Source organism: Chelon labrosus (genome assembly GCF_963514085.1).
Source record: "Chelon labrosus genome assembly, chromosome: 10".
Lineage (NCBI taxonomy): Eukaryota > Metazoa > Chordata > Actinopteri > Mugiliformes > Mugilidae > Chelon > Chelon labrosus.
In genome coordinates this window covers 22181209-22208763 of record NC_140360.1, presented here as the reverse complement: position 1 = coordinate 22208763, position 27555 = coordinate 22181209, and the positions used below count along the sequence as shown (strand labels likewise).

General features: G+C 40.4%; 1 protein-coding gene across 3 annotated transcripts in view; it reads right to left on the bottom strand.

Annotated features, from left to right (window-relative positions):
* Nucleotides 1-27555, bottom strand: part of LOC311493747 (arf-GAP with coiled-coil, ANK repeat and PH domain-containing protein 3-like) — a 66311-nt gene that overhangs the window by 12550 nt on the left and 26206 nt on the right. For all 3 annotated transcript variants that reach the window (XM_084552524.1, XM_084552526.1, XM_084552525.1), the window contains exons 2-13: nt 23971-24028; nt 20019-20138; nt 19321-19374; nt 11904-11962; nt 11399-11582; nt 9843-9887; nt 9647-9742; nt 9187-9261; nt 5909-5920; nt 1873-1985; nt 898-949; nt 452-552 (exon numbers count right to left, since the gene is read on the bottom strand). In XM_084552524.1, coding sequence (XP_084408650.1) covers nt 452-552; nt 898-949; nt 1873-1985; nt 5909-5920; nt 9187-9261; nt 9647-9742; nt 9843-9887; nt 11399-11582; nt 11904-11962; nt 19321-19374; nt 20019-20138; nt 23971-24028 — 969 coding nt within the window. The remainder of the gene's footprint in view (nt 1-451; nt 553-897; nt 950-1872; nt 1986-5908; nt 5921-9186; nt 9262-9646; nt 9743-9842; nt 9888-11398; nt 11583-11903; nt 11963-19320; nt 19375-20018; nt 20139-23970; nt 24029-27555) is intronic.

Sequence of the window (27555 nt, the reverse complement as noted above, 5' to 3'; positions counted from 1 at the left end):
CGTCATGCTATCTTGCTCACAGTGATTAAGATGTGCTAATATTAAGCACATTTGCAAGTATTTTAATGCTACTATACGAGTGTAGCATTATTGCATGCTAACTGTCAGAAATCTGAATAGACTATCTTTTAGTAGGTTTTGATGCAAATAACTAATTTTGAATAACTAAACTATAATCTCACATTGCTGCATGTTAGCACGCTATCATGCGCTAAAGTGCGCTAAAATGAAAGCCCATATGCTGTGGATATGGGCTTTCATTTTATCTGGAAATACAACAAAGCACTAGATACATTTTAACTTTGTGATGCGGCGAGAGGAAAAGTCAGGGGATAATCAAAGCCAGTGTGTTCCACTAATGTCCATGACAACTAAACAGACCAAAATGGACCAAACGATTGACTCTGCCAGTCTTACATAAATGCTGTTAGTGTGGCTGAGTGGGCCTTACTTGGAGGGGGAGACGACCTCAAAGCAGAACCTCCTCTCAATGTCCTCACATGGTTTAACAGAGCACAGTCTGAGGTCCTCCACCACCACCGTCAGAGAATCCTGCCAACACAAAAATAACTTCTCATTTATGCCCTTAACAGCTAACAATAGAACATGAGCAGAAAACAGCTGTCTCTCTCTGATAATACATTTTTCCTGGCAGGTAGAAGGCTCTGCGTACCAGGTCATTACATATTTACACACCGTTGTCAAGCAGAAAAACAACCTGAGAGCCACACTGCAGATCGAGTACCCTGATATCAGCTGAAATCTCTTGACCCAGTCGGTGAGCAATGATAGATTGCAGTGAAGATCAAGGTAAAGAACTCTACAGCTGCACTTAACCTCGAAGAGCCCACGTTATCCCCAGGGGAAAGCTGATAGCTGGGAGATATATGCACTTACCTTGAGCTTCTTCTGATAGACCAGCTGACTGTTCTGTATGGAGAACCACCGTCTAGAGAGGGGGAGATAAATAAAACATATTTGAGATATCCAAAAGGGTCAGTGCGCAAAGATGAATTACTGACTTTCTAACCTATTGACATTTTTCATAGTATATATTACAAGGCATAGTATGGGGTTTCCACTTTGGGCTTTGTCCTGTATTTGTTGCTTATATGGGTTTACATTGTGACCAAATTAGCTATTAGCAGCTTCTGTTTGAAGTGTACCAGTGGACAACTATCACGGGTTTGTCTTCCTTTTAACAGCCTCTTCCTTTCATTACGCCTTTGTTCCTACATTAAGTTACCCGGTTGTTAGCTTGCTGAAGTATTAGTCTTGGTGGCTGGCAATAGCTGGCTGGCACGTAAGCAAGTTCTCACGACTCACTGCTGATGTTACCACTAGTACCACAAGTATTTTCGTCTACACAACTTCTCATGTTGTAACCATGAACTCACAAGTTCCATTTGAACTCACAAGTTTCATTTGAAGACGCAATATGCTTTTGAAAAGGAGTACAAGGTTTTATACATGTTAACTACATGAAGATTTGAGTAAACAGAGGACTATGAGAAGAATTAAGAGTTTACTGTTTGCAAAAGTCAAAAGTTGACATCCAATGTCTTAATTTCCAGCTGTTTTTAGCACTAAGTTGATTAAACCCCTTTAACACCTTTAAAATGTGTTTTGGCTTTATTCTCGCAAAATAACTTACACACACATAAGAATTAAATAAACAATGTTTAATGTACTGTATATGTTTATACTGTATATGTAGACTTAATTTTCTGTATAGTTTCACATTACTGTGTAATGTTAGAAAAACAGTAAACTGCCAATTCTGCTTTCATAGCAGCATTACTGAAATATACAATCATCAATTCCCTGTGTATAATGTCAGATATTATAGAGTTATAGAGCTATAGCAGTTACCTGTTCCAGGTTTTAAAGGCATTGCTAGCCCTCTTGAACAAGTAGCCCTCCATCACAACACCATTAGGAGCATCCACGTTGAACTCCACCTTAGAGTCGTCATATGAAAAGTCCTGGAGGAGAAGAAAGACAGAGGTGAATTTAATCCCGGCTGGAAATCAGCAAGCCTCTGATTATTTCCAAGGGTGTTGATCTAACCTTTTAACGATCAAACACTAAGCTAAACATTTCTCTGCAGTGAAGAGGCAGCATGTGAGATGTTCATGGCACACCAGTAGCATCCCATGTGCACTGCAATGTACACAGAGTACATAAACCAACCAGATCAACATAAATCGTGCGATCGTGTAGAAACGATCACGTGCGAGTCCATGTATGCATAGAAGTGGCATACAATGTTCCTGTGTGGCACACTGGGGCATTTCATAACTCAACAGATGTGAGTGTGACGCAGATTATTATATAAACCGAGAATGATTTATTTAAAATTAGCCTCTAACCTCTTTATGACTTACGATGTGACACTTGGCACTATAATGTTAGCCAGATGAAAATGGTCCACGGTCTTCCCACCAGAGCAAATTTTAGCTGTTTCCTGCTAACACGCAGAGAATTTATGAACGTCTCTGCTGGCGTGACCCATTTAAATACAACCTCCAACTGCTGTTTCATAACAGGGTATATGTACTCACAGCAGCTCCTAGCACTCCACTAACTTCTTCCTGCTTGTTTGAATAATAGAACGACTTACTGTGTGAACGACTCACTATTTTAACCTCTATACATATAAAGATAAAGGCTGAATTCCTGGAGACACAGCTTTTCGGTTGAAAGTCTTAACCCGACATTAAAATCACAATGTGAGACGAAACATAATTATACTAAAAGCACCGTTTGTTGCAGCCAGTCGACTCTACACATCACTAACTGATCCTTAAAATAAGGGAGGCAACCAATGTAAGAAACAAAAATATTTTTATATGCTAAGAAATGAGAAGGGTAATGCAACATTAACCGTTTATGAAGGGGTTAAAGTTTCATAACCAAACAAGCAACGGATTAATGAAGATGAATAAATTCCTATTAAGGATATATGAAATCATTACACTAATATTGCATGAATTATTCAAAATGTGCAAAATTCAGCATAATTTTCCTACGTATATGTCTCGCTGTGTACATCTGTTATAAATATGTACACATACATCATTGAACATTATGAATTGTAATCGGAGAGACTGTCACTGATCCTTAAAATGCGGGAGGCAATACATGTTTATGACAGTGTTCCTGTCGAGAATTTTCACCAGGGATTAAAATCACAATAGGAGACGAAAAACATTTTTATACTAAAAGCACCATTGGTTGTATCCAGTCAATGTTCAGCCAACTAACTTATTCATTAAAAAAAGGGGATTCAATGCATGTCTGACACAAAAATACAAATAAAAGAGAGACTGTGCTGAGAGAAAGTAATAGAGAACCAGAAAGAGACAGTGAAAGGAGAGGTAGAGATACTTAAAATAAAGTTGAGCATGACTACGATGAATAATGCAAATCCACCCACCAAACTGTGGTCCCACTGGCAAAAGATCTTCATTTTCAAACGTTTACTGTGTTCCAGAAGCATTAGGAAACTCAAAAAACGTAAAAGCAAAAAAAAATAAAAAACTCAAAAACTCAGAGTAGAAACATGTCCCTCTTCACTCTGTGGCGACTGGAGCTCTTGCAGCGAACGCTGTGTGCTGCATCAGTGAGGAGAGCAATTCCAACACTGACATGTGTGCCCTCCACTCCAGCCACCTGCCTGCTGCCCCGTGAGCCACAGGATTACAGCTAATTACCATACAGCTGCCAATGAATGCTGCAGAGACATAGTGGACTCGCGGTACTGTAGCAGCTCTTGACCCAAAAACAGACAGGCTGCTTTAACACTTCAGCGCTGGGTTTGCCTCAGTTTTACAACTCCCTAAACACACCTCTCTTGCTAAAGTAGGTGGGAGTTTCAGTCCCATACTGACCCATTGGGAATCTATCTGGCAGGCAGCCAAGATCACCAAACAAATATGACTGAAGGCTTGATTTACTCTCGACCGACAGCAGTTTTGCTCACCATCAGTTGCTGCAATACAACTAATAAATCTGTAAAAAAGCCAATTCAGCTTACCTTGATCCTCGCTGTTGTGAAAGTAGATCACATACATGAGCGGAAACACTGAACAAGACGTGCACTGGGTGGTACTCTGCAATCTCTCAAGCCCACAACAAAGATCATCTATTTTTAATGAAGCAACGTCACACAGACAGAAACTGAATATCAGTGAATAATTGAACAAGAGGCAGACTTGCAAACGTTACAAGCAAGTAAGTAAACTGTTGTGGATCAGCAGGCAGGTAAAATAAAAACAGCCCCACGATGCAGACAAAATGTCCTGATGCCCCATTCACCTGCTGCTGCTCTACATAGGCTGGTCTACAGGCCATGCTGCAGAGCTCCAACGCCAAATGGTGAGCCGTTGGTCGCAGTGATTACTCAGTCTGCTGTGAAGCGATTGTTTATGGTCTGCAGGATCCTTCTGTGTCTCATTATTACTACAGTCAGACAGCTTTCACCAGTTTCAGACCGGCTTTGTGGCGTAAGTACAGTACCTGCCTGACATCTGCTCAGCCTCCTACATCTAATCCTCAACCAACCTGCTCCACTTCACGACAAAGACATAGAATGTCTTTTCAAATAGGACCTTGAACCACTGATCATAGCAGACAGTGGGCAGTCCACAGACTTGTGCCAAAGTGATGGAAACTACCACAACACAGCAACATCAAACAGTGATGATCAGACACATCCAAGTTAGCGACAGTCTCCAGGAGCACGTGTTAACGAATCACTCAAATCCTTGACAAAACTATTTTATTCTGGACACACTTCTCTGGAAATCTGTCCTTTGAAACATGACTTTCTGTGACTCCTCTCATGAGCTGTGCTGAGGTTGATGTTTCGGCCCCTCAGTCTATCTAACGAAGGCCTGAGGGCTGAAACAGCATGTGTTAATGAGTAAATGTGTTAAGACCTATTTTTGTTTGTCCATTTTCACTCCTGAAGGAGAGGAATATTTCAACAAAGAGGACATTTTAGCATCAAAATCTTTTAAAAATAGCATACGAACCATCATTTTAAAATTTATTTTGCTTTTACAGATGAAAAACAGCAATGCACAGAGGCAGTAGGTAGTGCTATGCTGGCGTTGTAAACACAGAAACACAGAGTAGCAGGCAGAGCCGTTGCCGTTGGACAGGACTTCTCCATTAAACCTGCAGTTAAAAATGAATGGCCCTGGCATTTAGATGCTTTCCCTGCACTATGTGCCCTGCCAGCACGGTCGGAGCACTTTAACTCCCGTTCTGCTCTCCTGGTTTTTGCTTGCACTGAGCAAAGGCTGCCCCTTCGTCCTGTGTAAATTTACACAAGGCTTATAGCACATACTGGAGGTGATGAGGACGAAAGAGAAACAAGGAAAAGGAGACTATGTTGTTCTAAAATTGGCTAACAAACGGAAAAAAATAACTTGTGTGCATAAATAAATGTAATTTGTCAGATCTGCCATTAAATATTTCAGCTTCAGAAAGATTACTTTTTAAAAGACACATAAACTGAAATGACAGAATAATAAAGTATGGGATGGTAAAAATAGAAAGGCTGACTGGCTTAATTTTATGCATGAAAAGCCCATTCTGTGGTAAATACTTACGCTGAGTTACCTATTTTAGGATGCTGCAATGATCTTTTTTCAGCGGCTGATGTAACAGACAGTTCCTATATAGGCCATTCAAACTAAGTTTCTAATTGTTTTGTATAAATGATTCAGGATGCACTTCAGCTTGCCCCCAAGGCTTCTGGAGTCCAACTACAAAAAAACTTCAAAGGGGTTTGCTAATGTTCCCTGAGAACACTGTGGGCTACACAGCAACCGCCTCACACACAAAACTACAGTAAAAAGGAGAATACAGGAAGGAAAACAAATGGTGGTGTACTCACCTGCATGAGGGTCTTTGAGGAGGGGGTGCCATTGGGAACGGAAAAGCAGAAGAAAACAGAAGAGAGCATTAGAGCCGCAAACCGGTATAAACGAGGATAATACAATAATCTTTCACGGTCAGTACACTTGTCTTCTCATCCTCCTTGATGGCTCCCCATCACACTTCAGCAACAAGAAAAAAAAAAAACCAGCTCATAACACAATATTTTATTCAATATGGCCTCAGCGTGTGACCTTGTTTATTTGCCACTGCATATCCCTTGGTGATGGATGTTGTATGAAGCTTGGTGTCTAAAAGCGCTGGCAAAAACAGATCAATAACTCGCCCCACATGTGACCCAGCCCTTCCCAGTGGGTCTCTCCACGACACACACCACAGCGCCTGGAGGCTGGAGCTGTCTGACAGATGGTCACTGATCCTGGGGTACAGGGGAGCTAGACACTGGCCCCACTGAAGTTAAGGCTTTCTGAATTATTAAAGATGGAGACCCCGTATTTATTGATTCTACTATTTGAACAATAGGAAATATACTCCAGATTCTGAAATAACTGCTTATCAAGACGAGCGTCAGCGGTTACACTTGGTACTTGGACATACTGGTCATTTCAGCTAAATGCTGAAGTCTGCATGCTAACATAATGCTACCGATTTTTGGCAATTAAAATGCATCTCTGCTTAGCGAGTTAGCATGCTAAAATTACCTAATTGCCAGTAAATGCAGAGCACAGCTAAAGGGGGAATGACATTTGTTTGCAGGTAATACATTATCTGAGGGCCATGTAACCGAGCAGGGTTTCAATATAGCTAAGAAGCTAATCTGCAAACATTCTGCCTACCAGATTATTACTGCTGACTAAAATATCTTGAAAGCTAATTGTTGCACTGTTAAGAAAGTTTGTATAGACATTTATGGATACAAGACTTCATCAGTCTTAATTACTTTGGTGATTCACTGAATTTTACTTTTGCACCACCACAGGATTGTGTTTTGTGGTCCACCATGAAATAATTCACCATTGAGGTGATAACCATAAAATTAAATTGAAATTAAATTAAAAGGTCCTCTGAGGAAATGGTGTATGAACTTTGGTAATCCTCTGACTTTCCAGCGAACAGCTTTAACGTCATCTGTTTATTTTGTCCAATATTTTGATTCAAGACCAAGTAGCTGTGTATCTGTTGACATTCCCATTACCATGCTAACACACTTCAGTATTTACTCTGTTGGATTGATTCCACACGGTTAGTTTTGTCCCTGCTAATCATCAGCAAGTTAGCATCACTACCGTGAGTGTTTTAGCATCCTGATGTTAGCATGTACCTAGGAAGACTGTAGACTGTGAATTGGTATATTACCATTATTCATTCATATCAGGCCACATTTGTGAAGGAGGCCAATTTTTTCAAACCACAAAAAACTAATTAGTGTTTTACTAAAAATCCCATTTATATTTTTTGCACATCAAAAAAGATCAGCTAGCAAAGCTAATAAAAACTAGCTCACTGACACCTGTGGCTCTCGCCATCAGTCACATGACCCTTGTTGGAGGTTGTAGAAGTTCATAGAGATGAAATAAAACCTGATAATAAATTCTGTGTTTGAACCAAATAGAAGCAAATTTCAGAGCTTTCCAACTAATATATGAGATATCCCACTAAAACACAAATATCAACCTCACAGTGGCAACAGACATATAGTCAGTGGTCACCAAAGTCAGTAGGATGAATGTATAAAATTAGTTCAGTTAACCATAGCTGTTGAGATATTTCAGTCTGGACAAACCATCCATAGAGACATTCTGCTGACAACACTAAACAGACCGTAACGTCAGCAGTCTGCTGGACTTAAATGTCTTAAAGCCTCCTGCATATTCATTAGTCCATACACGTGCTGACTGTTTCCATCTACAGCAGACAACACTGGGATTAATATCTCTTAAAACACTTAATTCCACCTGATTTACTGCTTAAATAACTGCCTGGACTTTGTTAGGGAGATTAATCAAACACTTCCCAGCTGCCCAGGTCTAATCCCTCCCCAGTCACAACAGACGCACTGGACCAAGTGGCAGACTGGATCTCAGAGGTGTGATGTGAGCACATTCACACCCTGGTAGCTCAGAACACCTCGGTAGAAACCTGTCAGCCAACTAAGCAGTCAGATGTCATAGGCATAACTTAAAACCAGAGATAATGTCTGACATACATTTATTCCATTGTAAAAGAAAATATGATAACCAAGACATTTAAGGCCACATAATGTAGAAGGTCATTGAATACTTGCAGTAACCTGTATGGTAACGGTAAATAAATGTGACCAGGACTCAGATCAAGAGCCTGATATCTGGTGAATGGATTGAAAGACTAACATTTTAAATTAAGGTTAATTTTATGACACAAGTGACAGTGTTTACATGGACAATATTTGATCAACCTAATCAACAAATATGTCTTTACATGCCCCAAAATGTCAATCAAATCTCCTGGAAATCTAACAGAAGAAAAAAAAATTCCCCACATTTATTCCAAATGTCTTTATCTTTTCAAACACTTGTTTGAACAGCATGTTGTTTTACTACCTCCATGTTTCTGTTCCTACTGGAAACTCGTAAAGACTTTACGTGGGTGGCTATTAGGCATTAATATTTTCCTATTGAACAGATTATCAAAGGTTTACACCACCCATCTCAATCTGATTGACAATTCCTTCTGATCAGACCAGTCTGTTCTGATTGAGGTGGTCACATGAGACATATTTATTTCAAATACTAATTGAATAATAGTGTCCATGTACACGAAGTAACTGCTACACATTTTTATGTATTGTCTTGTATCTGCAAATAACTGTAACTATATAAAAAACACAACAAAAGTCCAAAGACACAAACATTATTTCCTCTCCAATTAATTTGGAAGGGTCTGAACCTTAAGCATAACTATTTCATAAACTAGTTAAAACTGGCTCTGTCTCCAGCAGCTGCAACAGTAATGTTGCACACACACATTTATGTATTAAGGAATCAAATAGTATTTGTTCGCTACAAGTCTGATGCTGCTAAAACAAACTCCTGCAGCACAAGCCACTGTCACAACAATCACACTTCTCACTCCCAACAGACTGCAGACTGACGACAACCATCATGAGAGTGTGTAAATCAAATTTAAAACCTTTTACTACACACAGTCTAAGAGATTTCTGAGGTAACTCATCCAAACCTGTATATATTATCATGTTCAGATTTTATTTAGATGATCTAAACAGAAATGGACACTCACCCTCTGCTGAATGGTTGCATGTTTGTGCTCCATTTCCCTCTTCTCCATGGCTGAATCAATCACCAGCTGATCGAGCTAAAAGTCAGTGCACACAGACAACAATCAGTCAAAAGCACACTCTGTATACACGTTGCAGTGAAATAACACTAACTCATACTGTTAAACAGTAAACACTGCAGAGCTGGAGTGAATCAGAGCCGCTGACTGTAACACAAGCAAACAGATTCCAGTCACACATTGGGTCAGTGTTTTGTAATGAAGCATTGATTCAGTTCTCAGCCTGCAGCAAATAAGCTGCTTCGAAAGCTATTCTTAAAGGGAAGTAGACCAAAATCAAATATCTAACGCTTCAATAATCAAGCACAAATTTAAAGGACAAACTGCATGGAGACAGAAACCGACTCAGCAGAGGGCGGAGTGGGGCTGGTGGAGGTTATGTTGATGATGGCACTTTGCTCACCTCAGCAGCCAGCTTCTTCATGTATGGGTCGATCTCATCCAGCAGGTTGTAGCCCTGCTGGAACAGCGAGTACTGGGCGTGCATGAATGACAGCATCTGTATGGGAGAGATACATGAACAATAAATACAGATACAAAGATTGAGATTATTCATGAGGAATATACTTTATTAAAAGGGTGTATCTGCACTGACTCACAGCGTCTAGGATCTCAAACTTCTTTTTTGCTTGCAGGACATTAATCTGTAGAAAAAACAAGGACAGAAAATGATCATGCATATAGTGTTTGGGACACAAGATACTGTGATAACTCCCTCTAGTGGACATTGGTTTCCTTTTTCTCACTGAACTTTATAACACTGCCTGATGGACTTATTTCCTTTCTACTCCATAAACACAAGTAAAATGAAAGCCTTTTCATTGTACTTCATAAACGGCGCAAACCTAAATGATATTTTGAGCTACATTTAACAGGTCACTTACATATATAGTGCATCTCCCTACAGCGTTGACCTTTTCTGCCTTGAGACACTTTCAATTAAGACTCAAAAGGGTCAGATGTCTGAGAGCCGTGAGAGAAGACTGCCAGCAGACAAGCTGAAGAATAGAAGGAGGGCACGGCCACCACGGCGATCACTCTGAATCAGTCTCCTTTTGTTCCCGCAGGCACAACTTATGGACAATATAAACCCACGCTGCACACGACCAAAGCGACCGGCAAGCAGAAGGACGGAAACAAGTGTCGCTGCAGGCTGACAAGATACATCATTCTCTGAGCGTACCACCAACATGAGTTCATCTAGTGGCAATGTAAACTAATTATTAATTGAAAATAAATGACATGTGTCCCCGTCACCCACCTGATCTGCCACAAGCGTCTTTCTCTCAGAAAAAGTAGTGTGTCTCTCTCACTGAATATCAAAAGTAAATGTTCTCTGTTCCGTGTGAACAGAAGCACCTATTAACAAATGTGGCATCTTTGGCCGCCAGTTACTTTTCAGATCAGCAGCTTCCAACTATTTTAACGTGATATGTTTCAGTGTCCAAATACATTTATAAAATTGACTTCACTCAACAGAAGACTAAATGGACCCACGTTTTCTACGTTGCTTCCCATATTTATCCCGGATTCATTAATCTTTTCAACCACTTGTTTGAACGACCTTTTGTTTTGCTAACTCCGTGTTTCTGTCCCTCCTGGAAACATCTGATCATCTGATGTTTAAATGCATTTGCTTCGTCCAGAGAGAAACGATCAAGGTTTACACCACCCCTGAGTAAAAATTCCTTCTGATCAGGTCCGATCAGTCTATTATGCCTGAGGCGGTTACATGAAGCATTTTTATTCTGATTATCAGTGGGATACTAGAATCTACGAATAGTTTCAGATCTTTAAATAACTGTAATTATACAAAATTTTGCAACAAATGTTGGCAAAAATAAATAATTTTTCAGTTAACACTACAAATAATTTGGACATTTGTACCCTTAAACTTAACTCTCTAGTAATTTAGATTTAAAAAAAAAAAAAAAAAAAGCCAGCAGCTACAACACTAATGTTGGTAACACACAGATGTATCAGTATTAACAATTACATAATGCCAAATTTAATGATATATCAAACACGGGACAGTTATTTGGACACTTTAAGTATATTTTGCTGGTAGATTTTATTTATTTCTTCCACCACTACTCTATATGAAACACTACACAGAAAGAATAAAGAGGCATCGGTCCGCAGTCGTGTCTCTGACCTGTAGTACATAGTCCAGAGCGAGGTGTCGGAAGCACTTGCGGGTGATGCTGAGTGTGCTGGTGGCTTCTTCAACCTCATGAGGCTTGTTCCTGGGCGCCTGAGCGTTCTTCACCTGTGCTATTTCCAAGTCTTCACGAACCCTGTCAAAGTGCTTCTTGGTCTCCTTGAACTTCCGAACATCCCTGACAGAAATTCAAGCGACACGTCAGCACAGAAACTTCGCACCGAATTGCAATTTCAACTCAAGAAATATTCCCCACAGTTGCCTACTTTAGCTGCATCGCTCATGATACATCTCAGACAACATATTTGGGCTGTAGCAGACTGTGTCATGTTTAATATTTAAACACACTAAAAAGGTTTTCAGGGGTAACAAGGACATGTTTGCCTTTTAAAGGTTGTAGACTTCGCTTTTTTTCCACCTGTGCTGAATTTTTTATACACTTTTTCATATTCTGCAGCAAAATCTGACTGGAGCAACATGAATCAGGGGTTTTACTCACTCTTTCACAAAGTTGTGCAACTGCTGCTTGACAGACCGCTGGGCTTGATCAAACAGAATCTGCATTGGATGAAAACAAGACATTAGTGCTTCTTGATCATTTTCACTGGATGTGAAAAGAATCAGCAAACAATATCAGACATTATAAGATTACTGTTTTAATAACGGAGTCAAAATACCAGATGCCTCAAAATTCACAAACATCTAAAATGTGACAATTTGTTGGTTTTCTGTGTCTAATGTGACAGGAACAGGAACAGCCAGAAGAGCTTTAGGAAATTGTGTGATTATTTATCTAAATTAAAATATGAACTGTTGTAATCTATTAAAAATGAAGTTATTTTTAAATAACTTTAAATAAGCCTGCAGAACAGGGGATTTTACTATTTCTTTTTTCTTTTTTTCTTTTTTTTTTTTTTAGGTATTTTGGAGGGAAATGCATTCTTAACCAACAGGGGGCGACAAAGAACATATGTTGTTCACAAGATTCTTCATGCAGATTATGCAAATCAGCCCTTAAAGCCTGTTGGAATGAATAGAGGAGGAATGTGGCGCTCTGAGACGAACACACCCGGTCTAGTACAATAGCACGCTGCCTTCAGTGAGGTGTTTTACATTCAAGATCCCTCCTATTCTCCATCAGCTTCTGAGCACTTCGTCTGTGGTTGTTGCTTCTAAATAGGTCACTCGGGCGGAGAGGGAGGGAGGGAGGGAGGGAGGGAGGCAGCGAGAGGGAGGAGAGGAGGTTTTTGGTACAATGTGACACTGCAGAGTCTGCATCCGAAGCAGGGTGACAACCAGTCAAATTGTCAAACCCCATGTGTTCACCACTCCTGAGCAGCTAGACCGGCTAAAGGGTTTTCACCCTCATCCTACCTGAATAATTGGATGAACAAGTGCATGTGTGGATTAGATGATTTGAGTTTGCCAGGCCCGATAAATCTAAGCTTATAGGTGTTTTAGCTTGGAGATTACACACACTGATGATGAGACTGTTGTCGGATAAATGGGCGTACTTAAAAATGAACATGTGGCTCAGGTGGAAGCGATCAGTTTTACTGTGTTTCTGACACCTAAAAGCCTGGACAACAAAGAACAACCGGCAACAATTTGCAAGTGTTTGGACCAAATAGAAGCAGCTGAAGACACCACAACGACTACAGCCAGCAGCCTGCAGGCACAAACAGTACCTTCGTGCGCCTGCATGAAAGGAAATAACTTTTCACACCAGTAGGTGGCAGAAGTCTTTATTATGGCTATAGACTTTATTCCAAAGGCGAATCAAGAAGAGCTACGCTAGAGTATTTAGTTGCTGCCTTATCCAACTCCCCAGTTACACACTGAGAAGTGAGGCAACATTTGCAGCTTCTTAAAAAGCAGCATGTTCACAGGCAGCAACACACTCAGGTCTGATTGCACATATGTGGTCAATCTGTTTCCATGGATGCAGTTTAACAAGCATCCTTAGAAAAGTGCAAGTGAGAACTAAAAGCTTGTGCCATCAGGCGCTCCCACAAACAGGTGATGACTCAAGACAAAATCAGCAGGGCAGCAGTGCGCGGAGGCCATAAAAACACCAGTGTCAGATTAGTTTGAGCACAGTGCAGACAGATCGGAGATGGACGGTGGCTTGATGTAAACCACAGTCTTTAAATGCGGTCAGCTCAGCCAGCACACCTCCGTGATGTTTGTGTGTGGCAGGAGAGCTGCTGGGAGACTTCCTGGCTCTGGGGGTAAGAACAGGCTGTTGCATTCCTGAGCTGCTTTGTGGCAAGTTGACACCCTGCTTTCATTGGACCAAGATGCCACAGGTTGTCTCTGCAAAATGTGAAACAGAGCAACTGAGACGAAGGAGAGCAGCACTAAATGCACGGGACCTAAAGCAAAATGGAAGTAAAGTTTGCTTATATTTTATTTGCATAAATGACAGTGGAGTACTGGGGATTGTGATGTCAGTCAGTTGCTCTTTGGGTGTTAAATATGCAGAAAAATACTGGACTGATTGCCATGAAATTAGTAACAGACATTCAAGGGCATCAAAGGTTGAACCTTAACAACTACTGCATTATCTGGCAGGTCAGCATCAGGTCAAAAGCTCCTTTTATCAGATATTCTATTCTAATTAATGGGATACCTAAAAAACAAAACGGAGTTTAAGCTTGACTTTGAGCTTAAAGGTACCACTTTGAGTTTTGATCATTGAACATTACATCTCCTGTTTATTTTATACAGCAAACAAACATACTTTGCTGTTTTCTGTTTGATGCTGCTCAAATGATCAACTGTTGGCGGCAGCTGTCTTAAAATGTGGCTACAAACCATGAGAGATAGGGGAAAAGAACACTAATGCTAGTGGAAATAAATAAGGTTGTAAAAATTTTCAAAATATGAAACAACTTTGATTTCCAAAAATTATATTTGGAAAAAGAATTAAGAAAGAAAAAGCAAAATGATACGTGAGAAACATAACTGTTTACAAGAAACGTTGACAGGCTATTATCCTATCATCTTTAGCTTCTATAATATAATGTATTTCCAGTCTAAATAAATATTTTTTTCAACTGTGATCCAAACAAACTGTTCCTATTTTGTTGCTAGCTGCTATGACACAAGCTAATAATCAATGGTTTGAACAATTCCTAGCTAGTCACCCCAAACCACACCGGATAGCATTACAAGAACAAGAAGTATATTATATTTTATAAAAATATGCAATCTTTTACATACTATATACTCAATGATGATTCTAATACACAGAACTACAACTTTTCTTCTCTGTTGAGAATGTTAGCATGCTAAGGTGCTAAAAACGAAAGCATGCTAATATGCTAACTGTAAGCATTGTACCATCCTGGATTAGAGGGCTCCATGGAGACAGTACATCTGAAAACTTGGAAAATGTGTTTTATTATTTAACATGCTACACGTTCAGAATATGAGTTTCAAACTGTATAAACCTATGGACTAACTGAGCGTCTTGCATTTGTATCATAGACTACACATTCAAGAAACTCCTGTTGTGGCAACAGATTAGTCATGTTAGCATAATGAACGAGATGTCGCTATGTTTGAACTTGAAAGACAGACCACCGGAGCATTTTACTTCCATACTTGACAGATAAACATACATAATGGAGCTGGAATGTGACTGAATGTAAAGGAAACACTGTGAAACATGTTGTAAGTAGGTCAAGAAAATTTGGCACATCTTCAGCAACCTGATATCAGCGCTAAGGAATGAGACGGCTACAGATATATCACAATGGACTACTGTACTGTCTGTCAGTTTACTAATTCCCCTCTCAGTCAACCAGCGTGTTCAGACAGAATAATGTCATGAAATCCGTTGAGCAATTATCTTTATCCCTGTACAAGCGTCACAACACAACTTAAGCACCTCTGTTAAATCGGGGGAAATGTCTAATTGCTATAAATTACTGTTGTTTTTAGGTTTTATCCAGGAAGTCGCACATGCTTCTTCCAGCACATAAATGGTCAAAGTTCCTAACATAATAACATGTGGTTGTCCACAGTTTCCTGTTGCCAGTGGGCAGCTCCGGTTATGGTCGATGCATCAGACATTTCAATGACTGATTCTCCATGAAAAGATGAGGGAAATACTTGAACCTTGAGCATTTACTCAACCAAAGCTACAATCAGCAGCCAGTTAACTTAGCATTAACAATGGAAACGAGCTAAAAGCTAAGCTAAGAAGAAAAGTAAATTTGTATTACTTCAGTGGTTTTACACTTAGGTTGGATGAAACAAACAATCATAATTGATAATTAATATGCATTAATTGTGTCTGTAAGAGAATTTTGTACTGGAGTCAGGCAAGCGGTTTCCACCTGTTTTTATTTTAAGTTAAGCTAAAGAGGTACCTACGCAGGAAAAGACTAGCAGCATGTGGCAACATGTTAATGAAAATCAGGAAGTTAGAGCGTTTATAGAAGAAAAAGCCTTTGGTAATGTGAAATGGACGGGCACCAAGTTTAACTAGTCTCACATTTGAGGCAACAGCCAACTGGAGTGAATAATATATTTCAAAGACATATTAACACAGAGTTCCCCAAACGTTTGCTGCAAGGAAACACCATCCAATACTTCGGTTTCTACTACCACATTCAAAGTGCTGTTAGTGGGCTTGAAGCATGGGGTGAAAGCAGATGACACTATGTTGTTCTGCTGTCACACAGAGAGCTAAGAGACCAAGAAGAGCCACTTCTTGGCGATCCATGTCACTTTATGTTCTGCTTGAATAATTTAGAAATATTTGGGGTGCAAAATATGCAAAAGGGTTACCTAGGCAACCAGAGTCTGGAACATCGACCAGCAACCGACTGTGAGGCACAAAGCGATGGGTGACGAGCGAAATGCTTTACACATGGACGGAGCTTAAGACTCCACTCTTGGTAGGTTTACATTGACTTTATAGACATTAAAGTGATTTTGATCTTCTCGTCTCTCACCAAGAAATCACCACACGTGGATTTGGAGGACTCACATTCATGTCATTTCTTTCCATGAATAAAGAACGGAGTAAGGAATGATCAGGATTTCGTTTCTTTCCTACTGTGCCTTGCTTTGTTTTCCAGTTTCCAAATATAACTGAGAGACAGTTTGGCTTTGGCATCCCACAAGGGAATTCACTCATTCAGTATTTACATCCTACAGCAAAAACATAATTATTTCTTCCAAAGTCAACCAAATCCAGGAAATCATACTGAAAATGCATCTTGAAAATCAAATTTCATTCTAATCTACCCACTGTGAATCCTATCTAAATATGACCTTTTACATTTTTCAGTGCATTAGGACATGGCAGCTCAGCTCATCTCTCTTTGCCTCTTTGTGTCCGTCTCCCCTCATTTCTAATGTATGTTCAGAGAGTCAAACACAAGTCAATAATTCATTGAGTATTCAAATGGAGTTTCATGCTTGAATTAAACAGAAACTGATAAAATGCTGGCCTGATTCTGGTGATGTTTCTGCCCGTGTGAAAGAAAACTCTATTGTGAAATCTTTGGAAGGGAAAGGACTTGCAGGATTTGAGCTGAAGTAAAAAGAGCTATACTTGGCCTGCTCTTGACATTCATACAAACAGAGCCTGTTTGTTCTGTTGTGTGGTATTGGACTGGCAAGAGCGCCAAGCTATCAGGAAATGGAGGGAAGCAAGGGCCAAGACTCTTTTATACTTCTCTTGGATCACTGAGTTCCCTTGTCTCTGTATATGTTCAAACATACGTGCCGTTTGTGTTTCTCTTCTAGATTTTAAAGGCATCAGAGCGCGGCTGAGACAAGGTCGGCTGGCACACAGCAACCCCATTTGTATGACACCATTTATTATTCTTGAGTGTCTGCTGCGCTGGGAAAGCACAGTGGCAGCTGCGCAGCAAAGCATGCACACAGAGGGACATCCATCACAAGTAGCAGATATAACCATCATCATTTCTTATTTATCGGGGCACTGCTGGAGTCCCTCAGCTACACCACCACGGCACCGTAAAATGCACATTCCTGGTTAAAATACAAACATGTAAAATATGCCAAGAAGAAAATGTAACTGCACATCTTCTTTCATCTCAGGGGAAACCCTCTCATCACAGCGCTCTTAACCCCCGCCCCCCTACACTGTTCCGCTTTCACATCAAAGAAAAGAGGAAAACCATTGAGAGACAATCATATTAATGTCCAGTCAGATTCTCGGCTCTAATGGACTGTAGGGAGGGAGAGGGGAAGCAGGGGGCTGAAAACCCAGCTGAGCTCACAGTGAAGGAGGCCAGCTGGTCCCAGGCCAAACTACTCTCTCATGGTCTCTAAAGTGTGACACACTGAACCAGACACACAGAGAATCTGTCCGTCAGTCTGACACAAACACTGAGTGACGGACAAGGCTTTGAACTCTGGTTTTTAAAAGTTGACAACAAGAAATGACATGATGCAAAAAGTGACAAATTCTATTCTCTATAAGGGGAGATTAGATCAAACATTGACGTGTTTATTAGGCGTTAATATTTTCCTATTGAACAAATTATTAAAAGTTCACACCACCTCTCTCAATCGAATCGATCTAAATGGATAAGGCAACTAGATTCTGAGTTGATGGACCTCCTTGCTTTAGTAGAATAGCTGCAGCAGGGGCTGTGTTTGAAATTATTCACTGTTACAAGAATCGTACTTTTTAGTTTATGGGAGTAGAATGTCTCCTGCTACACACAGATTTTTTTTTACAGCTGACATTACTGGCCAAACTACATCCAAGAACAACAATTCGGACCTTTGTAAATGAAACTGAAGTCTTTTTAATACCTTTTATGGTCTTTTTTTGAGGGAAGCTGAATGCACACACATGGTATTGACATGCATACTGTACACCTGCTTGGCTCTATTTAACATGCTCTACAACAAGTCGAGGTTATATAGGATTACCACTGTCCAGCGGCTAATGCTAATCCACGCCTGTCTTAGCGACCGGAGCCATTAACCCTCCATTTGTAAAGCTGACCTCCTGCTCGGCCGATAGACTGAGAACTCATGGGGAGCAGGAAGTCGCTGATTTGCGACGACACATCTTTGTTGCAGCTTCAGAAAGGAATGTGGTCCACAAACGCGCACGCGTTCTGCACTTTGCAGCATTGCCAAGCATGGCTTTAAGTGAATGGACTTCAAAGGGCCTCGGAGGGGCAGGATGGGGGCAGGGGGTCATGAGCCTTCGAGGTGAGTAGGGGGAAACGACTCGATAAGTAAAGCACAAGCTCTGGTTTAAGGTCAGGAGACAGATGTGGATGAAGACAATACAGTAACAAAGCGGGGAATGAGGAAAATATTGCTTTAATTTAACTGTTATATGCCCGCAGAAAGCAGCTTTGAAAACTCACGCTGTACTCCGTATCTGTAGCCCCATTATGAGCAGCAACTCAGTGTTTATCAGGACAACTATTAACAACAAGTATTTGATAATTAAAGATTCACAAGACCTACAGACTTAATTGACAATTAGAAAGCTTTTATTACCTAGAAGAATGAATAAATACCGATCTATGGGATCACAACCTAGCAACCCCAAATCTGTGTTGGCTTCTAAGTGAGCTATACAGCATTATCTGTTCAAGTCGGTTAGTGATGACATGTGAGCCATCATATTAAAATAATGCCTCACATGTCATTTTAATATGACATGTGAGGCATCATTTTAGCAGGGCAGTGTCTTTTTTGCAGCCTGACACTGACACAGACAGCAGACAGATTTACTGATGTGTAAAAGAGGATGAAAACAGGTCAAATGCAGCCCAGTGTGACTCCTCAGTATCAAAGTAAAGGGAATATAGGACCTTAATGTGGCCTCAAGTGCCATGTATTATTTTAGGATTGTGCCGCTCGGCCTCATCTACTATACGTCGAGCTAATGTCTGACTTACCATGTGGTAATTTATGATCTCCTGGAGGCTTTCCCCACACTTTTCCAGACACTCCTGCACAGAAAATGACACCAAACTTTCTTTAACAACACAATATATCCAGAAATATTCTCTTAAATGCTGCTGTTATTGCATTCCTAATAATAAAAAAAGGAAATAAAAGTTGTCACAGACTAAATCCATAATTTATTTGAATTCTTAATGGAAGAAAATGAAAAGATCCACAATGTGAAAATGAAGTCAAACCTGGTTAATGCAACTGAGGGGTACTTGAACCATGTACGGGAAAAAGAGCTTTAATAGCCGGTATGATTCAGTTCCTTTATTTTTTTTTAACAATGGAAACTACAAATGTGAACAAGACTTTAATAAGAAACTCACAATTAGTCATACGACAGGAGCCAAGAAGGCTTTTAATAGTACTTAATGTCAGCAGCAGCAGCAATGAAAATAGTCCAACAGTGCTACGAGCCGAGCCAGAAGTAAGTTTCCAGGCCCAACTGATCCTCACTGACTAATCTGTTAGTAATCAGGTTTGTTCACACACAAGCAGAGCTGCAAGGCTAACGCCCGAAGAGGAGGAAAGTCCCCGTTCCCTGACGACACACACTGCAACAAACCTCTCCACTAAATTACAAATAATGACATTAAAACCACTATAAAGGCCTTGTTGGATCAAACTGAGGCTAGGACCTCACCGAGATCATCTCGTCCTTCTTGCACTGCTGAGACAGATCCCGGATGCCACTGACAAAGAGCTTGTTTGCACTGGCGTACGCCTTCCCTGCTTCGATCATCCCACTGCATAGCTTCACCAGCTGTGGAGAAAAGACAAACGGGAGGTTAAATGACAGTATGTAGAATAGTATGATGCTGGCAGCCAAAGCAAGTGTCTTGTTTGGCTGATTCAGACATTTTTAAGAATTTTTTAACAGGATTTATTTCTCAAGGAGGGATGATTTCAATGTTATCTAATGGTCTGAAGCAATATGGGCAAATGGAAGCCAGAAATTTTGCTACAAAAACAGACACAGAGAAAGTTTATTGGTGACATGTATCAAAAGTATCCTGAGAAAGTGAATAAAATCATTCTTTAACTTAAGATTTGTCTTAGTTATGACTTCTGATTTCATCCATGGGGTCTGGAACTATGTTGTAGAGGTGACACATTACTATAAACCAAGCTTAACCCATCACACCATGGAAATGTTATTGCTGTTAAAATACCGTCCAGTACGATGAGTTAATCATGTCTTCATGGGACTTTACATTTCCTAGTGTTTACACTGTCTCTTAATGTGTGATGATGCTTGATGAAAACAGAAATCCGCTCCACCTCAGGCTTCATGTGACTGTCAGAGAGGTACAATCAGTGCTGGAGGGCGTTCATTTTTACAGCTCAACGTCATATGCTGAGTAAAAACCCTCCAACATTTGTTTCAGCCTCGGGGATCATACAGCTGCATGTTTGTTGTCCACTTGTTCTCACCTACAGTACAGTAGTGGGTACAGGTGGGCTCCATATGTTAGCACCTCACATGAGCATGCCACCAAGCACACATGTGCGCAGTGGCTTAATGTTAGCCAGGGCCGGATAATTGATGCCAGACACTGATAATTCAGCATGAATGTTTTTGTGTACGTCAATGTACATTTTCTCTGCAACTGTCAGCGGAACGTGTGACATCTACTGTGAAGCCTGCTTCGTTTGGCTTCTACTTTCATGAGAGGAAAATTTATTTCTTTTTAATGTTCAACTCTTTGTTCTAAGGCCAGTCCCATTTCCTCCCAGCTGCTAACCAGACATGAGGCTGATAAAGTCTTTTCTTTAGTTTAAAGGGCAAGTTTCACATTTTGGGAAAAAACACTTATTAGTTTTTTTTGTTTGCTTTGTTTTGTTTTTTTCATTTTTTTTTTTCCCCCAGATAATTAAAGCTGAGAAAATTAAAAAAGCCCAACTAAATCTGACTAGTTAACATGTATCTATAGGCTAGCTCTTTACCCTGCTTTACCCTCTACTATTTATGCTAGGCTGACCTAAGTCTTCCAACTAGCTGCATACAGACATGAAACTTGCTCTTGTAGCAATCATACAACTACAGATGTCATCAAAATTAGGTGTAAGGCAAAGATATGTGTAGAGTAGACGAACCAAAATTTTAAAATAGCTGATTGCCTTCAAGTCTTTATGCTAGGTTGAGCTAACAGTCTCCTGACTGTAGCTTCATTTATGGTGTACAAACATTGAAGTCGTAGATGTAGTGGTCCTAAAACCACAGATCATAGGAAATTTAAATGTGAGGTGAATATATGTGTAACAGCAGACAAACCAAAATAAAAAATACAGGCTTTACAGGCTAGCTGTTCCCCCTGTTTCTTTATGCTATGCCAAGGTAGCAGTGTTTTTTTTTAAAAAAATAGCGCCATTTGTGGTGCAGTGGTCAATTTTAATATTTAAATTAAAGTATTTAAATAAGTGTATTTATCAAAAACACTCAAGTAACATGAGCTTGCCACTTAACCGGCCTTGAGAGACTTGTCTTGTTAGTGGCAGAAAATTATATTGCCAAGTCAGCTGATGTATTTTCTTTTTCCAATTTCCAGATCTAATTTTAAAGCTTTCAGCTAGTTTATATTAGAAAAAAAATATCCAAAGTACAGAAAACATATATTGAGTGCTCCCACAGCCGTAGACGTTATCAAATTTAGTTGTGAGGTAAATACGTGTGTGTCACATGCAGTATGTGTTACGGCAGTAAAAGCACTCGGAGTAATCCTGGCTCCCTTGACACTGTCAAGAGTCAAAAGGACCAGATGGACCTGTGACATGAGTGTTGTAGGAACAGCATCTGGCTGCCTCATTAGAGGGCAGCTGGAAGCTTTGAAAACTATGCAGTCTGATGTCTTTCGTGATTCCCATCTTGCACTGCTGCCATGTCACGTTTCACCAAACCTTAACTGAACTTTTCAACTTGACTGAGCGACAAAATATGCAGGCCATAATGCAGAGAGGGGACTGTGAGGAGTGCAGGCCGAGAATGTTAGTAACATGGGATTAGGCACTGCAGAGTAATGCATTGCTGGGAGTAAGCAGCTGACTGTAATGGCAAGCTGTGTCTAATATCTGCCGTGACACTATAAAGGGTGACAGAATGAGAAGAACCAAGAATTCTCCTTTTCAGTCATTTGTTATGCAGGAATACTACTGTACCATGAAGAAGAGATCAGAGTGGGAAACCATAGGGCACCATATGTTTCATGGGTTCCTTTATATATTATTTAAAATGTTGAACACAACACTTGTGAGATTATTTGGCACAGAAAGACCCCATTTTTAATAAATGGGTTAGTTGAGTGTTGAAAAGATTTTTCATTTTGCGCCTTCATTATGCAGACAGTAGAGAGATGAAGCACATGCACCAACAGGCCCTCAGACAGACACCAACTGGATACATCATTAATGGTTGGTGCTCTAAACCATATAGGAACTGCTCTTTTTTTTCCAGTCGTTGGACTACTGAGAATTAACTACAGTTTATTAAATATGTAGAGGAGGACGCATTAATTATAGTATTTGTGTGACCAAAACAACTATCACACTATGATGTCCATGCGTGCCAAATAACAAGAAAATAATTCTGCATATTTTTTAAACCTCCCCATATTTAGCAGCTTTGAATTTTGTACACAGTAAAACACAAGAGGCGAATCCTATAGATCTCACAGTTCTAATTTTAGAATTAAAGGACAAAAAGAAAACCCCTTGCAACAATATGATTACCTGTTAAATCCCAGAGCAGGTTGCCATGTAATATTCTGGCCGTGTGTGTGTCAGCACAGTATTATTTTCTATTATAATACAGCTGTCCTTCTGAGGACAACATTCTCTAGGATGTCTCTTAACTGCACCTGAGTCAGCAGGAGGTGGTCGGGGTGGATGGTGGGTGTATAAAGAGACTAGGGTTCACTAGGGTTTAGATTAAGGTTTGGAACAGACACTTGTTTTGGTTAAATTTAAACAGACTTTGTGGATCACAACCTTTTCAAGACTTAATCTATACAAAAAAACACCGCCAATGGACACATCACAGTCTCAAAGTATGCGCAACTTGCAAAATACTAATAAATAATGTTTTCTCATTGTGTTTGCTTCATACATATCTGCTGTTGCAATGTAGTCGAATATAAACATATTTTTCTAGAAGTTGTGGTTGGTAATGATTTGTTAAACAAAACTATGCTTGCAACAAATCACTGCTGCTTTAAAGCACATTATGTAACCGGAGTTTTGCCTTCAGCGCATAGAAAAGCAACTGATGGCTTGTAGAACAAGAAAAGCAATAAATGTGGGTTGTAATAGATGAATAAAATGCTTTGCTGCTGTTGCCAAAGAGTAATAAGATGGTAACTTTAAATATTGGCCAAACTGACAAGTTCTAGTAGGTATCAATTTCTGCTTTAAGTCATTTTGTAGAAATTGAACAAATAAACCTCATTCCTAAAAACATAACTTGGAAAGTGCTTTACAGGAACATAAAGGGGGGGAAACCAAAAGAATATGTCCAATAGAGAAAAAACAAAAACAAAAAAAACAAGAATTGTCTCATTAACATTTGCTGAGTTATGGAGCTGATGGATGGACAGCCTTACCTTATCTAGTTTTGCCTCAATCTCCACAACCTCCGTCTCCACCTCATCAATATTTGCCCTGAAAAATAAAAGCAGTAGAATCTGTTAATACATGCGTGGTAATGTGTCTTATATGACTCTAAAAAATGTCATCGAAGTCATTTATCTCGTAGGAAAGCAGCCATTCCACAATCTGCTCGTGATTTCCCACGTTCTCAGAAAGCGTGAAGAGACGCCATAAATCTTGTGACTGACAGATGGAGTTTTGCGGACCCGAAGCCAGACATGTTCGAGCAGCCGGCAAGAGTTTGGCCGTGATTTAAGCGAGTGAGACGCCGTCCGGGGAGCAGTTCGGCTCTGTCAAAACAAAGCGACATGGTCTCGACACAGCGAGGAGAACATGGCTCTCTGGCTCATCCCGCAACCCCCAATCCACCTACTCAATGTCAACACCACCACCACCAAAACCACACCCAACCGCATCTGGAGCCCCCCCACCCTTGGGAGAGGTGTGATTTACACCCAGAGGCTGCATGACGTAGCCCCTAAAAACACCACTCCCCGGCTTCTCTCTGAGTTAATGACAGAGTTTGTGGACTAACAACTGATCCGTGTTCACTGCCCTGATGTGTCAATCTATCTGCTGTTCATCCATTATGTTCTTCCTTCTGCACAGTGGGACCTTGTGGTTTTAGTGGAGTATAAAGATGATTTATAGTCAGCCTCTTCGTATAAACACTGCTGTGTGTCCATCAACCTACAGTAAGATCAATCAATGGTATAGAAAAATCAGCCAGCTGATGGGTCTTTGGTCCTGGCTGAAATTGAGCAGACAATTATGTTGCCCAGAGGATGAACTTAAACCAATCACATTCCAATATTCACTTATTAGCACATGTTAGCATGTTAGCTTAGTTTAGTCTTCTTCTGCAGAGCCTACACCAGAACCCACATGACTGGCCTATACCACTGGAAGCATTTATACTACTTATTTATACTCGTCTGTCAGCATTGCCAGTAATTGCACTGGCAAATTGCTAGTCAGTGGCTAGTTGACTGTGTTGCATTTCTCACTGTACTTCAAACTGTGGTGACTGGAACTGGGAGGCTAATGGTGAGGTTCAAGCCAGTAAATGTTGAACAGCGGTAACTTTTAGTGAAATTACGGCAACACAGGAAAGAGAGAAGACGTCAGAGTAGATGGTGTGCAGAGGGAGGGAGGGTTTTTTATGAGCTTTTCAAGCCACTTAGAGACATTATTTATATTGTTTGAAACCCGGTGATAACGGCAGACGCTTTCAGACGTCACCACAGAAGGATATTTACAGTTATTGACATGTGCGGATTAAAAAGTGGCAGTCATAGTTGTACAACGAGCCAGAGAGAGAAAACAGAAAGTGGGTGTGGATGCTGGGTTCTGGATTTAGGAAAGTTGCAGCACTCCCTAATCTGTTACATTTCTAGGGAGGTGCACGTCAGGTTGTGACATGGTACAAATCTCACTCTGATGCGTTGACCTAATTTTAGATGGTCAACTAAATTTCTGTCAGTCTGTGTAACTACTAAATTGCAATTTTCCGAAAGTTCTGATAAATCTGACTTGAAATTATGTCAATAGCAAGCAAATATGGATATCCCATGGCCACCAAAGGCAAGGTTTCCAAAGGTAATTAATTGCTAACATTTAATAGATTTGAAGTACAACTTTATTACATATTGTTCACATTACATTTCATTAAGGGTGTTTTTAAGAATTAGCTGAGGATTTCAGTTTAGTTTAATGTTAACTGATTAAGACAGTTGAGCTTCAGCGGGAGCATCAGACCTGACGTGTTTATACAAGTTGTTGTGAACGCGTCCAGACTCACGCTTAGAGAATGGAGGAATCATATTAGTTATATTGTTTGGAATGTGGTGATAACATCAGACAGATCCAGAAGGATATTTATAGCTATTGACGTGTGGATTTTAAGAAATAGTAACAAGTAACGAGCCACAGAGAGAAAACAGTTAGTGGGTGTGAATGTAGGATCCTGGATTTACGAAAGTTGCAGTGATCCTTAATTCGACATTTGTAAAGAGAGAACCATCTTCTCAAAGACGGCAGCTCTTCACTCTTGCTTTCTCACACGTCTGATTCTGATCTGACATCTTGTTTTTCATATGATACAAAGGTTGTGTTGAGCTTTGTGATGAGAGCATCTGTGGCACATATCAGTCATGGATGGCAGCATATCCAGTATAACTTGTATCTATGTCTCATCTCGTCATCTCCACCATGGATGGATTAGCCTGCCTGGCCGGGCACAGGGGACGGAGGATGGCACGTGTTCTCCACCCCCACAGCTTTACTCTCACCATCTAATTTTATAGGGAACTGGGAGAGTGGATGAAAAAATACTCCAGAGAGGGTGTATCTGTCCAAAGCTCTAACTCATGCAGAGTGGAAACATGCATTACCTAAATAATCAATGCCATAATATTCCACATGTGCACCAGGGTTTCTGTTACTGATGTCCTACTGAACAGTCTTGAGCCAACCACACCCAGGGATAATCTTGCAGTGAGCAAAGCTGTTTTCGTTGCTGATGTCATTTTGAAACTGCTCTTTTTATGTTCATAATGCAGAGCTTAGCAGGCTCTTGCTTTTCAGGAGGATGGTCCTCCCCACATCCGCAGCAGACAGCCAGAGTGATCACAATATGACTTGGTTTTATTGTTAAAAGCACTGATAATCAACCGTTTTTGTCCGCTGTACCTTGAGCATGACAGCATTCATGAAAAGAGCATCTTCTGGGAAGCTGCAAGTAAAATCATTTGCTAATGAAATCTTCATTTAACAGACCACACAGGCGGATGTTTAACCCATTAATCAAATGCAATGTTACTGCTAAAATAAGCGAAGCATCAGTTGTTTAATCTGATCTTTCTACTGCTTTTTACTTCAATTGTTGTAGAATACCAAGTGCTAACAGTTGCCTTAACTTCTGATCAACTTTTTGAAAGGGGGAAATTGATGCTACCCTTTTAAGGGAGGGAATTATAAAGGGAGATGATGCGGTCCATATGAAGGACTTTCGTTATTTCATCCCTCATTGTGGCAAAGGGTAGAGTAGCCGCCTACACAAACGTGACCTTTTACCCACAAAAAAATTAAATAAAAAAATAAAGATGGCACAAATTTTAGATTGATAGAGGTCTAAAAATACCCTCATGTCAACAGTGTGTGTCCCGCATTGATGGACAGGGACGGCCTCGCTTCTTCTGCCTGTCCAACAGCTCTACATGCTGACAATCCAGCTTGCAGCTCCAGATGTGCGGACTCTGGCTCATGAGGCAGCTGCTCCCTCCAGGCTGTATCCCCCCCACTGCCCCTGTCTCACTGCACATGCCTCCCATAATGGATGCGCACAGCGCCCCCGGGCCCGTAGCCATGGCAACCACCTCCTAAGTGGGCCGCAGAGGTCCCCCCCAACGTTCTTGTGATTTGACCCTTATTCACACCACGAGGAGCGCAGAAGCTAATAGACAATAACACGACTGAGCAACAAGGCTGCTGCGACAAGAGAAGGCCACCATAAAAAGCTTGTCAGGAGACTATTAAAC